Here is a 17,686-nt window from a genome sequence, read left to right as displayed (position 1 = left end):
TTTACAGTGAAATGCTTACTTACGAGCCCTTTCCCAATAGTGCAGAGTTAAAAAGTAACTCTGCTCTATAGACCAGCATGTATTTTGTTTAGAAAATATTGTAACGCTTAACAGAGAGTCCTTCGATTGTTCAAAAGTCAGTTTCACTGGTGCATTTAGAAACGGAAGGGAGGGAAATGGATTCTGTATAGTTGAGGTAAGACCCTCCTAACTCGGCTCAGTCCAATCTGTCTAACCATCGCCATGCATCTAAAAGTTCTCCAACTCTAACTCACCCCCACCCCTCCTTAAAATCCCCCACTCAGCTTCTGGGAACAAAATCAAAACAAACATAAGCAGGGGAGCCTTGGGGTGAGTGGGGGACGGCAGAGGGAGGATTTACAGAGGCTGCAGTGTGCTGGAGCCCATTTTCTAAATTATCTTTATTCAACGTTTCTCTGAAACAAACCCCTGCCTGCCCCCTCTCTCTCTCCTTCCCCCAGGCCTAGGAGAGGGGGTGACACAGGGATTTAGGGGAGAGTTTTGTCTCTCATCTGTACAATGTTCTATTCATGATAGCAGTCTACCCATGGTGAATGGTTGATGTGTGTGTGTTTGGGGGTTGGGAAGTTGAGAGGTCCTTAGTTCCTTACGGATTAACCCCCCACCCACCCCCCTTTATAACTTTAGCTGATGTCAATACAGCTCCACCGTTGTCCCATTAGGAGTACCAACAGAGGCTGATATAGAGCCAGGAGAGGGGGAAAGGGTACAAGTGCTCATGATGGACCTGCACTGAAATGGAGGCCAATTAAACCCACAATGCCACGGGGCTGTGGTTGGTTGGCAAGGGGGTCAGAGGGGTAAAAGGCATAATGGTTCACTATTCAACTTCTTGGCATTCTCTTCTAGCGTATACCTCCATCTCTACTGGTGCTCCTGCCAGTCCTCTACCCGCTCTGCTACCCTGGACTACATTAGGGCTTCCTCTCCTTACGTTATGGAAATGGTCCAGCTGTGTCCTCAGTAGAGGGAACCAAATGGTGACTATGTAGCCAGGAGACAGCAGGAGACCTCCAACAGGCAGCGACAGACTCACCAAGACATCCATGAACCCTTACACTCCTACCACAAAGCTAATGTACCAAGCTTTACATTTCAACCTGAACTACAAGTATGTTAATTTACTCTTGATAAAAATAAATAAAAAATACTTCACGGACAAAGTATGGCCTTTATCTTAAAACACAATGAATACAGGCCATGAGAACACTGTACATAGCAATTTTATTTTCAATTGAATCAGCCATTTTACGGTAATAAATAATTTATAAAATCATACCCATACAAAATGTTTCAACAAAAACAATACACAATTGTCAGTTCTCAATTCAACAGACATTTCTTTGCACTCCCTTCCTTGTCAGTTACACCATTCCATTTCCTGATTACAGACAGCAGATAGCTTCCTATGATACACTATATTCACAAATACTAAAAGTTCCCTTGAAAGTAGATTCATACACACAACCTGGCTGACTGAAAACAAATACAAAGGAAAAGACCCACAACAGCAGTAACTGTTAACCTGTCACCAAATGTCCAACCTTTTGGCAGGCCACTAAAGCAGGCTGAGTAGTGACGCACGCCTTGACTTCACAGTTGCTACTGTATGCCGTCATCCTGACCGGTGCCAAGCCAAAAGTAAATGAAAGTCTAGAGAGTAAATAAGGCAGCAGCCGCACCTCTCCAGTTTTCCTCTCATAGTGGTAGAGGCTGCTCCATCAGCGGAGAGAGCGTGGTGAGGCTGTGGTCAGGCCACAGAAAAGGGATTTCGTTTGTGTGTGTGTGTGTCTGTGGCGACAGATGCCAGAAGGGCTTTCCCAAATATTCATGATCAATTTTGATAACTCCCTTCAGTTACAGACTACAAACTCGTTATGCTGGGTAGCCATTCTGAGTTCAAGTCGCCATCTATTTAGACAACTATAAGCATTTTAGAGGCTCATTATTACCCTTATTCATCCTGCAACATAATACAACAACATGATACAGTCCTAGTTTATCATGACAGTACAGTATTAGCATACAAGCTGTCCAGCCTTTCCATATGAATGGTTTGGCAGGAGGGCTTTGAGGCTGAGCGGTGACTGGAGACTGTGACAGTCTTATGTGTTGTGTTGGTGGTGGTGAGGGGGATGCAAGGCTGATAAGCTGCTAGTTGAAGTCCAGGGTAGATTGTCTCTGATGCCATAGCCTCCATTTCCAGGCTTTCTCACGTTTGTTGGGAAACAACAGCCGTGCGATGATTGAGACTTACAAGTATAGTGATGCGAGACTACTGAGGCCATGGTCTCAGAGGCCTGAGGAATTCCTTAACCCTGACATATAGAGAGGCAGGAGGTCTGGGGTTCCGCAGACACGATGGCCGCTCTCTCTGGTTCCTACTGCCAGGCTGGCTCACTGCACACAGCATGCTGTGGAGGGCGAGCATCGACAGACAGATGTTAGAGACTGCATTATTATCATACAGACATGGCTTACCTCAGTACTGATCTGTGAGTAGATTTCTGTTGAGTAATTAAGATGTCCAATGTATTCAACGCACATGGCAAAACAAGTAGAATGCCTGTATTACTGTCCTGTATTATCGGACAAGCTCAGAGACTGAGGCAGTGTACCAAATGGCACACTATTCCCACATAGCTCACTACTTTTGACCGGGCTGAACTATGTATGGAATAGGGTGCCATTTAGGATACAGAATGAGAGCATTAGGCCTAGACTTTACTGCTTTGTTTGTAGTTAGCGTAGTAGTAGTTTAAGGTCACCAGCCAGACAGTCTTGGGATTTCTGTGACCCTCCAGCTGGAGAGCAGCCAACATGACATGGCTGACTGTGGCCGCGGGCGTGTTAAAACAACAGCAACGTAACAAGCCATGTTTATGAAATCTGAATCCGTTCCAAATTCATTGAACCCCCTTTGCCCATAATTCCTCTGGAATTTCTAACTCGAAACAGGATATTGTCTGGATATTGTCTGGCTCTACTATATATCAACTAACTCCCTCCCTTGCAGCTAGTGTGCGTGTGTGTTGTGCATGTGTGTGTTGTGCATGTGTGTGTGTTGGGACTGGGGGGGTTCTTCTTCTCCTTGGTTAGAACCAAGTCTCACTTTCACAAGGTGGGTTTTATAGGAGGTCAGAGGGCAGAGCAGCCCAGCGCTGTGCAGGACTGAGCTGAAATCAAAGATCCAGACACTCCCACGGGGAGGTCAGCATGGTAAGAGAACGGCTTGTGTTTTACTAGTGGAAAAACCTCCACTGAAGGGTAATTTCATTACAGCTTCAGGCGGCCATTTCTCACTTAAGCCCTCGTATATCCCACTGCCCAGTCTGCAAGCCCCTCTGGTGGGACGTTCTATGGCGCACACACCTACACCAGCGCGTACACAATATCTAAGGGGAAATGTGAATAGTCACAGCTACTATTCACTGCAGAGAGTAGGGATACTCACAACTTCTCACTGATTCTGATAGAGGCTCTCTATCCATTGACACGTCTTTTTGGGTCTCCAGCATCTTAAAGACACACAAAAGATGACACGACTCAAAATCATGGACAGAAATGTTTGCTTGGGATTAAACACACTGAGTAGATATAAACCCTGTACAAACCTACTAATATCTAATATACCTACAGGGTTTATATCTACTAATATATAATATACCTACAGGGTTTATATCTACTAATATCTAATATACCTACAGGGTTTATACCTACTAATATCTAATATACCTACAGGGTTTATATCTACTAATATCTAATATACCTACAGGGTTTCTACCTACTAATATCTAATATACCTACAGGGTTTATACCTACTAATATCTAATATACCTACAGGGTTTATATCTACTAATATATAATATACCTACAGGGTTTATACCTACTAATATCTAATATACCTACAGGGTTTATATCTACTAATATCTAATATACCTACAGGGTTTCTACCTACTAATATCTAATATACCTACAGGGTTTCTACCTACTAATATCTAATATACCTACAGGGTTTCTACCTACTAATATCTAATATACCTACAGGGTTTCTACCTACTGATATCTAATATACCTACAGGGTTTCTACCTACTAATATCTAATATACCTACAGGGTTTATATCTACTAATATCTAATATACCTACAGGGTTTATATCTACTAATATCTAATATACCTACAGGGTTTATACCTACTAATATCTAATATACCAACAGGGTTTATACCTACTAATATCTAATATACCTACAGGGTTTATACCTACTAATATCTAATATACCTACAGGGTTTATATCTACTAATATCTAATATACCTACAGGGTTTATACCTACTAATATCTAATATACCTACAGGGTTTCTACCTACTAATATCTAATATACCTACAGGGTTTCTACCTACTAATATCTAATATACCTACAGGGTTTATATCTACTAATATCTAATATACCTACAGGGTTTATATCTACTAATATCTAATATACCTACAGGGTTTATATCTACTAATATCTAATATACCTACAGGGTTTATATCTACTAATATCTAATATACCTACAGGGTTTATATCTGCTAATATCTAATATACCTACAGGGTTTATATCTACTAATATCTAATATACCTACAGGGTTTATATCTACTAATATCTAATATACCTACAGGGTTTATACCTACTAATATCTAATATACCTACAGGGTTTATACCTACTAATATCTAATATACCTACAGGGTTTATATCTACTAATATCTAATATACCTACAGGGTTTATACCTACTAATATCTAATATACCTACAGGGTTTATATCTACTAATATCTAATATACCTACAGGGTTTATACCTACTAATATCTAATATACCTACAGGGTTTATACCTACTAATATCTAATATACCTACAGGGTTTATACCTACTAATATCTAATATACCTACAGGGTTTATATCTACTAATATCTAATATACCTACAGGGTTTATATCTACTAATATATAATATACCTACAGGGTTTATATCTGCTAATATCTAATATACCTACATGGTTTATATCTGCTAATATCTAATATACCTACAGGGTTTATATCTACTAATATCTAATATACCTACAGGGTTTATATCTGCTAATATCTAATATACCTAAAGGGTTTATATCTGCTAATATCTAATATACCTACAGGGTTTATATCTACTAATATCTAATATACCTACAGGGTTTATACCTACTAATATCTAATATACCTACAGGGTTTATATCTACTAATATCTAATATACCTACAGGGTTTATATCTACTAATATCTAATATACCTACAGGGTTTATATCTGCTAATATCTAACATACCTAAAGGGTTTATATCTGCTAATATACCTACAGGGTTTATATCTACTAATATCTAATATACCTACAGGGTTTATACCTACTAATATCTAATATACCTACAGGGTTTATATCTGCTAATATCTAATATACCTACAGGGTTTATATCTGCTAATATCTAATATACCTACAGGGTTTATACCTACTAATATCTAATATACCTACAGGGTTTATATATACTAATATCTAATATACCTACAGGGTTTACACCTACTAATATCTAATATACCTAAAGGGTTTATACCTACTAATATCTAATATACCTACAGGGTTTATACCTACTAATATCTAATATACCTACAGGGTTTATATCTGCTAATATCTAATATACCTACAGGGTTTATATCTGCTAATATCTAATATACCTACAGGGTTTATATCTACTAATATCTAATATACCTACAGGGTTTATATCTACTAATATCTAATATACCTACAGGGTTTATACCTACTAATATCTAATATACCTACAGGGTTTATATCTACTAATATCTAATATACCTACAGGGTTTCTACCTACTAATATCTAATATACCTACAGGGTTTCTACCTACTAATATCTAATATACCTACAGGGTTTATATCTACTAATATCTAATATACCTACAGGGTTTATATCTGCTAATATCTAATATACCTACAGGGTTTATATCTGCTAATATCTAATATACCTAAAGGGTTTATATCTACTAATATCTAATATACCTACAGGGTTTATATCTGCTAATATCTAATATACCTACAGGGTTTATATCTGCTAATATCTAATATACCTACAGGGTTTATATCTGCTAATATCTAATATACCTAAAGGGTTTATATCTACTAATATCTAATATACCTACAGGGTTTATATCTGCTAATATCTAATATACCTACAGGGTTTATATCTGCTAATATCTAATATACCTACAGGGTTTATATCTACTAATATCTAATATACCTACAGGGTTTATATCTACTAATATCTAATATACCTACAGGGTTTATATCTGCTAATATCTAATATACCTACAGGGTTTATATCTGCTAATATCTAATATACCTACAGGGTTTATATCTACTAATATCTAATATACCTACAGGGTTTATATCTACTAATATCTAATATACCTACAGGGTTTCTACCTACTAATATCTAATATACCTACAGGGTTTATATCTACTAATATCTAATATACCTACAGGGTTTATATCTACTAATATCTAATATACCTACAGGGTTTATATCTACTAATATCTAATATACCTAAAGGGTTTATACCTACTAATATCTAATATACCTACAGGGTTTATATCTACTAATATCTAATATACCTACAGGGTTTATACCTGCTAATATCTAATATACCTAAAGGGTTTATACCTACTAATATCTAATATACCTACAGGGTTTATACCTACTAATATCTAATATACCTACAGGGTTTATACCTACTAATATCTAATATACCTACAGGGTTTATATCTGCTAATATCTAATATACCTACAGGGTTTATACCTACTAATATCTAATATACCTACAGGGTTTATATCTACTAATATCTAATATACCTACAGGGTTTATATCTGCTAATATCTAATATACCTAAAGGGTTTATACCTACTAATATCTAATATACCTACAGGGTTTATACCTACTAATATCTAATATACCTACAGGGTTTATATCTGCTAATATCTAATATACCTACAGGGTTTATATCTGCTAATATCTAATATACCTAAAGGGTTTATATCTACTAATATCTAATATACCTACAGGGTTTATATCTGCTAATATCTAATATACCTACAGGGTTTATACCTACTAATATCTAATATACCTACAGGGTTTATACCTACTAATATCTAATATACAGTGGAGAAAAAAAGTATTTAGTCAGCCACCAATTGTGCAAGTTCTCCCACTTAAAAAGATGAGAGAGGCCTGTAATTTTCATCATAGGTACACGTCAACTATGACAGACAAATTGAGGAAAAAAAATCCAGAAAATCACATTGTAGGATTTTTTATGAATTTATTTGCAAATTATGGTGGAAAATAAGTATTTGGTCACCTACAAACAAGCAAGATTTCTGGCTCTCACAGACCTGTAACTTCTTCTTTAAGAGGCTCCTCTGTCCTCCTCTCGTTACCTGTATTAATGGCACCTGTTTGAACTTGTTATCAGTATAAAAGACACCTGTCCACAACCTCAAACAGTCACACTCCAAACTCCACTATGGCCAAGACCAAAGAGCTGTCAAAGGACACCAGAAACTAAATTGTAGACCTGCACCAGGCTGGGAAGACTGAATATGCAATAGGTAAGCAGCTTGATTTGAAGAAATCAACTGTGGGAGTAATTATTAGGAAATGGAAGACATACAAGACCACTGATAATCTCCCTCGATATGGGGCTCCACGCAAGATCTTACCCCGTGGGGTCAAAATGATCACAAGAACGGTGAGCAAAAATCCCAGAACCACACGGGGGGACCTAGTGAATGACCTGCAGAGAGCTGGGACCAAAGTAACAAAGCCTACCATCAGTAACACACTACGCCGCCAGGGACTCAAATCCTGCAGTGCCAGACGTGTCCCCCTGCTTAAGCCAGTACATGTCCAGGCCCGTCTGAAGTTTGCTAGAGTGCATTTGGATGATCCAGAAGAGGATTGGGAGAATGTCATATGGTCAGATGAAACCAAAATAGAACTTTTTGGTAAAAACTAAACTCGTCGTGTTTGGAGGACAAAGAATGCTGAGTTGCATCCAAAGAACACCATACCTACTGTGAAGCATGGGGGTGGAAACATCATGCTTTGGGGCTGTTTTTCTGCAAAGGGACCAGGACGACTGATCCGTGTAAAGGAAAGAATGAATGGGGCCATGTATCGTGAGATTTTGAGTGAAAACCTCCTTCCATCAGCAAGGGCATTGAAGATGAAACATGGCTGGGTCTTTCAGCATGACAATGATCCCAAACACCCCGCCCGGGCAACGAAGGAGTGGCTTCGTAAGAAGCATTTCAAGGTCCTGGAGTGGCCTAGCCAGTCTCCAGATCTCAACCCCATAGAAAATCTTTGGAGGGAGTTGAAAGTCCGTGTTGCCCAGCGACAGCCGCAAAACATCACTGCTCTAGAAGAGATCTGCATGGAGGAATGGGCCAAAGTACCAGCAACAGTGTGTGAAAACCTTGTGAAGACTTACAGAAAATGTTTGACCTGTGTCATTGCCAACAAAGGGTATATAACAAAGTATTGAGAAACTTTTGTTATTGACCAAATACTTATTTTCCACCATAATTTGCAAATAAATTCATTAAAAATCCAACAATGTGATTTTCTGGATTTTTTTTCTTCATTTTGTCTGTCATAGTTGACGTGTACCTATGATGAAAATTACAGGCCTCTCTCATCTTTTTAAGTGGGAGAACTTGCACAATTGGTGGCTGACTAAATACTTTTTTTCCCCACTGTACCTACAGGGTTTATACCTACTAATATCTAATATACCTACAGGGTTTATACCTACTAATATCTAATATACCTACAGGGTTTATACCTACTAATATCTAATATACCTACAGGGTTTATACCTACTAATATCTAATATACCTACAGGGTTTATATCTGCTAATATCTAATATACCTACAGGGTTTATACCTACTAATATCTAATATACCTACAGGGTTTATACCTACTAATATCTAATATACCTACAGGGTTTATATCTACTAATATCTAATATACCTACAGGGTTTATATCTACTAATATCTAATATACCTACAGGGTTTATACCTACTAATATCTAATATACCTACAGGGTTTATACCTACTAATATCTAATATACCTACAGGGTTTATACCTACTAATATCTAATATACCTACAGGGTTTATACCTACTAATATCTAATATACCTACAGGGTTTATATCTACTAATATCTAATATACCTACAGGGTTTATACCTACTAATATCTAATATACCTACAGGGTTTATACCTACTAATATCTAATATACCTACAGGGTTTATACCTACTAATATCTAATATACCTACAGGGTTTATATCTACTAATATCTAATATACCTACAGGGTTTATATCTACTAATATCTAATATACCTACAGGGTTTATACCTACTAATATCTAATATACCTACAGGGTTTATACCTACTAATATCTAATATACCTACAGGGTTTATACCTACTAATATCTAATATACCTACAGGGTTTATACCTACTAATATCTAATATACCTACAGGGTTTATATCTACTAATATCTAATATACCTACAGGGTTTATACCTACTAATATCTAATATACCTACAGGGTTTCTACCTACTGATATCTAATATACCTACAGGGTTTATATCTACTAATATCTAATATACCTACAGGGTTTATACCTACTAATATCTAATATACCTACAGGGTTTATATCTACTAATATCTAATATACCTACAGGGTTTATATCTACTAATATCTAATATACCTACAGGGTTTCTACCTACTAATATCTAATATACCTACAGGGTTTATATCTACTAATATCTAATATACCTACAGGGTTTATATCTACTAATATCTAATATACCTACAGGGTTTATACCTACTAATATCTAATATACCTACAGGGTTTATACCTACTAATATCTAATATACCTACAGGGTTTATACCTACTAATATCTAATATACCTACAGGGTTTATACCTACTAATATCTAATATACCTACAGGGTTTATATCTACTAATATCTAATATACCTACAGGGTTTATATCTACTAATATCTAATATACCTACAGGGTTTATACCTACTAATATCTAATATACCTACAGGGTTTATACCTACTAATATCTAATATACCTACAGGGTTTATATCTACTAATATCTAATATACCTACAGGGTTTATACCTACTAATATCTAATATCAAGTCATCGCTATTCCTACCCTGATCTGTTCTTTGAGGTATTCAGCTCTGGTCATTAGGCTCTTGATCTGCAAAGTGAGAGGTGGTGTTTAGTATGTAATCCATGCACAGTGATTCACATTCTCCTATCTATAACGTCTGGGGGCGTGATGATGATGATGATGAGGGTAGACCAAGGTGGATGGCTTCCTATAATGACCCTTTAAAAGAGGGTAGAATAATCATCCTGACCGAGACAGAGGCAGTTGCATCCACCCAGACTCCAACCTTTTATATCATATTAACCTCAATACCAAGGCTGTAATACTATCAAATTACACCCAAAGTAAGATTACAACTGTAATATAAATGTATTAACCCACCAGCTAGATCAAGGCTGGTGTTCTTATATGATAAGCCCAGGCATATTGAACTGGGAATTACAGACCTGAGTTAAGAAAGGCTGAACTGTGCTCAAGAGGAGACATGAACCAACACACATGGAGACCATTCCTAGCTGCAATCGGGGCTCTTTGCATTCTCACACACATGCTTTGGATCTGCAGTCCTCCCCAGCGTTAGATTATTACAGCCACATCTGAATTTACTTAAGCCAAGCGCCTATAAAACTTCAAATAGGGAGGTCTATGAGCCCAGCTTTAAATCTCTCTCCCTCTGGGGTTTGTTGTCGAAACATTGTTGTGTGTTGTTGACCTGGTTGCTTGCAAAACAAATGCTCAAAACATGAAAGAATATAACTTTTCTTTACCACTGAATATTAATACAGTCAGACTGATTGAAGTAACTGTTGCAAGAGTATACCTCTCCACCTAAATGTCAAGGGCACGTCTTGGCTATTTCACCTGACCATTACTAGTGGAGTGGACACCATTATAGTGTCATATAACTGTGATATACGTGCACCTAACTGCAGTGTCACTGATCTATTACCTTATTAGCTTTTATTCAGGGAAACATTCACGTGACTACCAGAGAATGCTCCTGGGTGTTGTGTCCCAGATATAGCTGTGCTTGTTTGGTCTCAGAGACCTGTGTGTGTGTTTGTCTTCAGGTGATCTATGTGCCGTTATAGTGAGCACTGAACCAGGTGCCTCCTCACCCCCTCACCTCATATTCTCACCTAAACACTCTCATCCACCTCACCCCCAGTAACTCACCTCACTGTGGAGCAGCTCTCTCCTGCGCCCCTGGGCTTCAGCTGGACGACACAGACATAGAGGGGGAGGAGAGGGATAAAGAGAAGGATGGAGGGAGGGAGGGTGGAGAGAATAGAAAGAGATGGATCACTGCTCTCCCAATCACCATGTTTGCACAAGAGTGGGTCATTTACAGAGCCAGTTTGGTTGTGATAGCCCACTGAGGCTCAGGGGGAACCCTTGAAACTGAAGCACCGTTTCCTCAATTAGCCTGCCTGAGGAGGAGGAGAGGGGACCAGTTCTCCAGCAGAAAGGCATTCTGGGAAGAGAACGTAATCAACAAAAGGCTATAGTGAGACAAAAGGGACATTGTTTTCTCCCACAATCCCCCTGGTCTCGCTGACGTCTGACGTGCCACGTTCCCGATCCCCCTGATCCATCAGAAGATAATTTAACAACTCAAGCCGTCTCTTCTCTATTAGACAGATAATAGTTTTTATTTGTTTCCAGTGTGTAATAACATTGAGAAATGAACTGTTGGGCTCTCAATGGGAACCAGATGGCAGCGAGCGGCTCTATACCACACACAGGGCGCTGGCACCAGGTCCAATCCACAGCTCAAAGACACATCTGGCTCCAGCTCCACCATCATCCCCATCCCGCCTGCCTGCCTGGCCTCCCTCCGCCATTAGGACCATCTCTCAGATGAGGTCATGTGGAGTCAGGGTTAATAGACACCAGGCCACAGCCTAGAGGAGTCTAATCCACATACAGACACTGAGCCAGAGCAGAGGCAGCCAGAGAGCTGAGGAGAGGAGACCATTATGGGCCACCACTGCCACCGTTTCTCTTTAATAACAATAACAGCCAGGCTCTGCTGCGGTCTCTGATGTAATAGCCTCTTAATGCTGGAGATTGAATTACTTTGTTACTCCCGGAATCCCCGCAGGGTTGTAAAATCACATCTGTGTTTATTAGAGTCCACGCAGCAGACGCTGTATGTGGCATAGATATGACTGAATAATTGTTTTCTCCATCTAAAGGACTAATATAGTCCTGTGTGATTTTCAGTGAGCAGACCTTACCTGCCAGGGCTAGCAGTAGTTCTCCCAGACTCTGCTGGTACAGAGCCAGTGTGTCATGGTCCTCCATCCCATTCTCCTCCTGGAATGGAATACAAGTGTGTTATGAAAAGGGAAGCCGTACCACTATGGTATAGTAGTCCACTCTCAAGAAAGCCCCCAGATCCCATAGCTGCAGCCTTCACTACAGGCCAAGTTCAAACCTGCTGTAGACAGCATCTACAAGCCACTACCACCCTCCCAGCTCTCTCACTCCTCTCTGGTAGTCTCCCCAGAGCCCCATCATCATTCCATGCCCTGCTCATGATACCCAGTCCCCTCAGCTTACCATGGAGATGGCTGTAGATGCCAGCTCCAGCGCAGCCAGCATGCGTGGTTGGTCACGGGACATCTCTGAGAGGGGGACAGAGAGAGAGTAAGGTTTGGACCTGAGGCCTTCTCAGAACACCTCCTCTAGGTACTTTTCAATACCCAGTTACACTTGATAACATGCTCCTTAGGGAGTGTGTTATGAATGTGTTTTCAAGTCCTTACGAAGGTTCCCTTCAAATAAAGTAGGGTTCAAATTAGGTCCTCTATATAAGGGTAATGGAATACGGTATCTATGCTGTACAACGGCTAAAGTTAGCTGTATTACCTCTCAGGATGTCTCTGGTGGACTTGAACTGCTCAAAGCAGAGTCTGTTGTCTGCACCCACCAGCGCTTTCAGCTCCTCTGCTCTGGACACATACTGACTAACCTGCAGGAGGGGTTTATATTGCTTACATTGACTTAATTATATTATGTCATCCATAACATGTGTTTTTCATCCATGCCATACGTTATTCATATTATTCAAATAATTTCAGTCCAGCCTTTGGGGTATGAAAATACAATAGACCAAATATACTTTGTGTACTCTGTACCTTTTGCCTAAGGGCATCTTTACGCAGTCTGTCTGTCTCATCTGGAAAGGGGAGAGAATATATATTTCTTAGACAGTTACCAATAGTGTTCTGATCATGTCATCTCCAGTTCTGTGAGCTTGAATCCCTTTTCAGTTGATGTTGGACTGTGGTACGGAATTAGACATTAGATAGATGAGAGACCTGAGAGAAGTTGTGATTGTGGCAGGTAGTGGCTGTGCATGTTGCTCTTACAGTGAACAGCGGGGACAAAGTGCTCCAGCGCACTGCAGTACAGAGACAGAGCAGCCGATCTATCCCCCTCCTGGTCCTTCTGAACAGCTTTCAGGACCAGATCCTTCTGCAAGATGAGACAGACATCGAGTCACAACAACACATCTAACTCTCTCTCACACACCCGCATGCACACGCACACGCACACACACACCGCTTTCCCCAGGCTCTCTGCGCTGGGCATGTGCTCGAGGTCCACCCAGGGGTGGGAGAAGAACTGAGTAAAGGTGAGGCGGGTGTCAGGGTCCCTGTCCAGCAGCCGCAGCAGTAAGTCCCTGCAGTTCCTGGATACTCTGGCCCCCACAGGCAGCTGGGACACACAACACAACCAGAGGACCACAATGTTTTTTATAAGAAGTTGCAAAACGTACTTTGAGTTATCCTTGATGATTTTAAATGCAGGGTGTCCACCTGTGGCTGGAATTATATTTTTAAATGGTCAAATAAATTATATCTATCTTCCAACTAATTACACTCTGTTAGGACCACTGGCTGAGGAGGAGACTGTAGAACCCACACTGGCACAGGAGTGTCCCTTCCACTGAGAGATAAGGTTTATTGAGCAAGTGTGCCACCCTGTGGTGGCAAATAAACTCACAGGCGAAATAATGTTCATTCTGGTGACCACTCTTAGAAGAATCAATCATTGCTACCACACACTTCGTTAGATAGATGTAACAGAGCTTACCTCGATGGGCTTGTCACTGCGGATCTTCTCCTCCAGTTCAGCATAGGATCTGGAGGCAAATGGTGCCCGGCCAAATAGTGTCTCTACATACAGAAGGAAGAACAACAAATAAATGACAAGAGTAAGTGAGAAAGCAATATAAACTTAAACCATCTTCGGCATTCAGAGCAGTAACGTTGAAGTTTGATGTCACTGAAATGTCTGGTTTGTGCTTAAGAGAGCATAGAGTGTTCTTGATGGGACAGTGTTCTATTTAATTGCATGGAGAGAGTTCTCCATTTAAATGTGATCTCACCATACAGGATGACTCCCACAGACCAGAGGTCAACCCTGGAGTCATACTGCCGTCGACACACCATCTCAGGGGCCATGTAGAGAGGAGAGCCCCTCAGAGCACTCTGCTCATCCCACGGAGACATGTAACTTGCAAAGCCAAAATCTGAAAACAGCATAGGGCAAAAATGTGTCAGTGCAAAGGGCACTAGACTAGTCTCAGTCAAGACTGTGATACACCTGGTAATACTAGGAGCAGTATTACAAAATCCTCTAATGCATGATTCAGTGATGCAACTGTTGCATTCCATCTTTTTTTTTTTATGTCACAACTGAATAGTGCAGAGACAGTGCCACCAATAACCTCTGGCATATTGGCAATGCTATGATTTCACAGCTATGTTTCATATCACAGTCCCATGGTAATTAAATGCAAGAGATTAATAAAGATAGAAATGTGACCAAAAAAATACTGTATGTAAGTGTGATTGTGGCACTTGGCAGTGCGCTGTACCTGCTAGTTTAAGGACAGAACCACTGAGCAGAATGTTCTGGGGTTTCAGGTCCAGATGGGAGATGTTATGATTATGGAGAAACTGAAGAGCGCAGGCTGTTTTCAGACATGGAGCAAGAGAAGAGAGAGTGGGAGAGAGAGTGCCTTATTGCTGTTGGTCCTACCATTTTTTGTTATATGTATACTTTGACAATCAATGTAAGTCATTTAACTTGTCATGTCAATAAAGTCTACTGAATTGATTTGAGAGAGAGAGAGAGAGAGAGAGAGAGAGAGAGAGAGAGAGAGAGAGAGAGAGAGAGCTTTGACTATGTACAGACTCAGTGAGCATAGCCTTGCTATTGAGAAAGGCCGCCGTAGGCAGACCTGGCTCTCAAGAGAAGACAGGCTATGTGCACACTGCCCACAAAATGAGGTGGAAACTGAGCTGCACTTCCTAACCTCCTGCCAAATGTATGACCATATTAGAGACACATATTTCCCTCAGATTACAGCGATCCACAAAGAATTCGAAAACAAACCCAATTTTGATAAACTCCCATATCTATTGGGGGAAATACCACAGTGTGCCATCACAGCTGCAAGATGTGTGACCTGTTGCCACAAGAAAAGGGCAACCAGTGAAGAACAAACACCATTGTAAATACAACCCATATTTATGTTTATTTATTTTCCCATTTGTACTTTAACTATTTGCACATTGTTACAACACTGTATATATACATAATATGACATTTGAAATGTCTTTATTCTTTTGGAACTTCTGAGTGTAATGTTTACTGTTAATTTTTATTGTTTATTTCACTTTTGTTTATTATCTACTTCACTTGCTTTGGCAATGTTAACATACGTTTCCCATGCCAATAAAGCCCTTAAATTGAATTGAGAGAGAGAGAGAGAGTGCGAGAAAAAAGAGAGTGGGAGAGAGAGAGAGAACTGCTCAACATCATTAAATAGTGCTCTAAAGAATGTAGGCTACTTATACCTAAAGCACCACTGACTCTGGTGTGACTCACCTATCTGCTGCAGGAAGCGTCGAGCAACCCTCTCAGGTAGCAGGCGCCTACTGTGGATGAAGCGGGACAGGTCCCCACCAGAGCACCACTCCAGGATCAGATAGATGTTCTCACTGTCCCACTGACCAAGGGCAGCGAACGGGATTAGACTCAATTCACTCAGACAAGGATATGAAATGTAGCCTGCTGAGTCCCAGATCAGTTTGTGCTGTCTTGTCTGGCAAGCAATGTGGGACTCAGGATAGCCTATATGAAATGTACTTATATGAGTGGGGATGGGCTAATTAAATATTAAACTGATTGTAAACCTGAAAGTCCTTCAGCTGAACAATGTGAGGGTGGCGAACAGTCTTCAGGATCTCAATCTCAGTCAGCAGGTTCTCCATAGACACCTTGTTCAGACTCTTCTTCCCAACCACCTTCACTGCCACCACCTCCCGGTTGTCCCCCTGCACACACATATCCAGTAGACTGAACCCTGCTGTAGTACGGAACAGGCTACAGATCCAGCTAACTCGGTCTGCAACGAATCACCTACCTTTCTGTAGGCTTTGTAAACTGTCGCATAGGTGCCACTGCCCAGCCTCTCAGTGAGAATGAAATCAGCCAGTTTCGGTGGGGCGAAGCTCGAAGCCATGATGATGATGTTCACAGTTGCATCAAAGTTGCTGTGTCTGTGGACCCCTTCACTTTAATCAAATGTAGCTACAAAAACAATGCCTAAATCTGACCAGACTGAAGTGAAACAGGAACGAAACAGGAACGTCTACAATGATGGCTGTTGCAGCTAGCTGCTACCTAGTTACAGTATAATACATAGCAGATATGGCTGACTTGCTGCTACCTAGCAAGCAATTATATTTTTACTCAGCCCATCTTCTATAGCTACCTATTCTCAATGTTCTATAACTCTCAGAAATGTGTATATTTAGACAAATATTTACCGTCATTCATGTATGAATACTGCCGAATTTGCAGAATGATTCTTCTTCTTCAAAGTTTTATTGGCAGACTACACCTATTGGTGTTTTGCCGCCACCTACTGTACAGGATATTGAAACCAACAATATTCCATTGCGGGAAGGGGGAGGGTGACATAATACAAAATACAAAAATAAATCAAACAACCATCCCACTCCTTCAGTCACATTCAAATCACATCCCTACTCAGGCTCAAGTACCTATGAGTTGCAGAATTATTGTTTACATTGCTAGCTAGCTCCACTGTGATGTCGTTGTCAGCTGATCAAAACACGTCAACACGTCGATGCTCCAAACCATGGCAAATTTTTCTACTGCCCTCTACCGGTTTGATATTTCATACTCGGTTTATCTGTAAAGGCAATCCAGAGAAGACAACCTCACATTTATTGAAATAGTTATCAGTCATTGCTAGAGTGAGACTCTTACTATGTATGTGGCTTTTACAATAGCAGCATCAAGCTGACGTTAACTGATCAA

The 17,686-nt window shown here is 40.1% G+C and overlaps 1 protein-coding gene across 3 annotated transcripts; it reads right to left on the bottom strand.

Moving 5' to 3' along the window:
* Positions 1 to 1,247: 1,247 nt before the first annotated feature.
* On the bottom strand, positions 1,248 to 17,425 carry ulk3 (unc-51 like kinase 3). Of its 3 annotated transcripts, XM_041899231.2 has the most exons (17): positions 17,170 to 17,424; positions 16,764 to 16,899; positions 16,534 to 16,674; positions 16,226 to 16,346; positions 15,210 to 15,305; positions 14,718 to 14,861; positions 14,423 to 14,505; positions 13,889 to 14,044; positions 13,696 to 13,801; positions 13,462 to 13,502; positions 13,193 to 13,295; positions 12,884 to 12,948; positions 12,559 to 12,637; positions 11,495 to 11,535; positions 10,358 to 10,405; positions 3,497 to 3,560; positions 1,248 to 2,456 (listed from the first exon to the last, which is right to left on the bottom strand). In XM_041899231.2, exons 2-17 carry the CDS (start codon positions 16,860 to 16,862, stop codon positions 2,440 to 2,442), a joined length of 1,404 nt encoding a protein of 467 aa, XP_041755165.2. In that variant the 5' UTR covers positions 16,863 to 16,899; positions 17,170 to 17,424; the 3' UTR covers positions 1,248 to 2,439. The 3 variants fall into 3 exon arrangements, with proteins under 3 accessions (XP_041755165.2, XP_041755167.2, XP_041755166.2); XM_041899233.2 differs by lacking the exon at positions 15,210 to 15,305 and having other exon boundaries at positions 17,170 to 17,425; XM_041899232.2 differs by lacking the exon at positions 16,764 to 16,899.
* Positions 17,426 to 17,686: the final 261 nt, after the last annotated feature.

Source organism: Coregonus clupeaformis, unplaced genomic scaffold, assembly GCF_020615455.1.
Source record: "Coregonus clupeaformis isolate EN_2021a unplaced genomic scaffold, ASM2061545v1 scaf1159, whole genome shotgun sequence".
NCBI classification, from domain to species: domain Eukaryota; kingdom Metazoa; phylum Chordata; class Actinopteri; order Salmoniformes; family Salmonidae; genus Coregonus; species Coregonus clupeaformis.
This window is presented reverse-complemented; position numbering and strand designations above follow the sequence as displayed.

Coding starts and splice junctions, on each gene's coding strand:
- ulk3 (XM_041899231.2), bottom strand. CDS start 16,862: ATGGCTTCGAGCTTCGCCCCACCGAAACTGGCTGATTTCATTCTCACT. Junction 16,347..16,533: donor TTCAGCTGAAGGACTTTCAG/GTTTACAATCAG, acceptor GCCCTTGGTCAG/TGGGACAGTGAGAACATCTA. Junction 12,638..12,883: donor CATCTACAGCCATCTCCATG/GTAAGCTGAGGG, acceptor ATTCCATTCCAG/GAGGAGAATGGGATGGAGGA.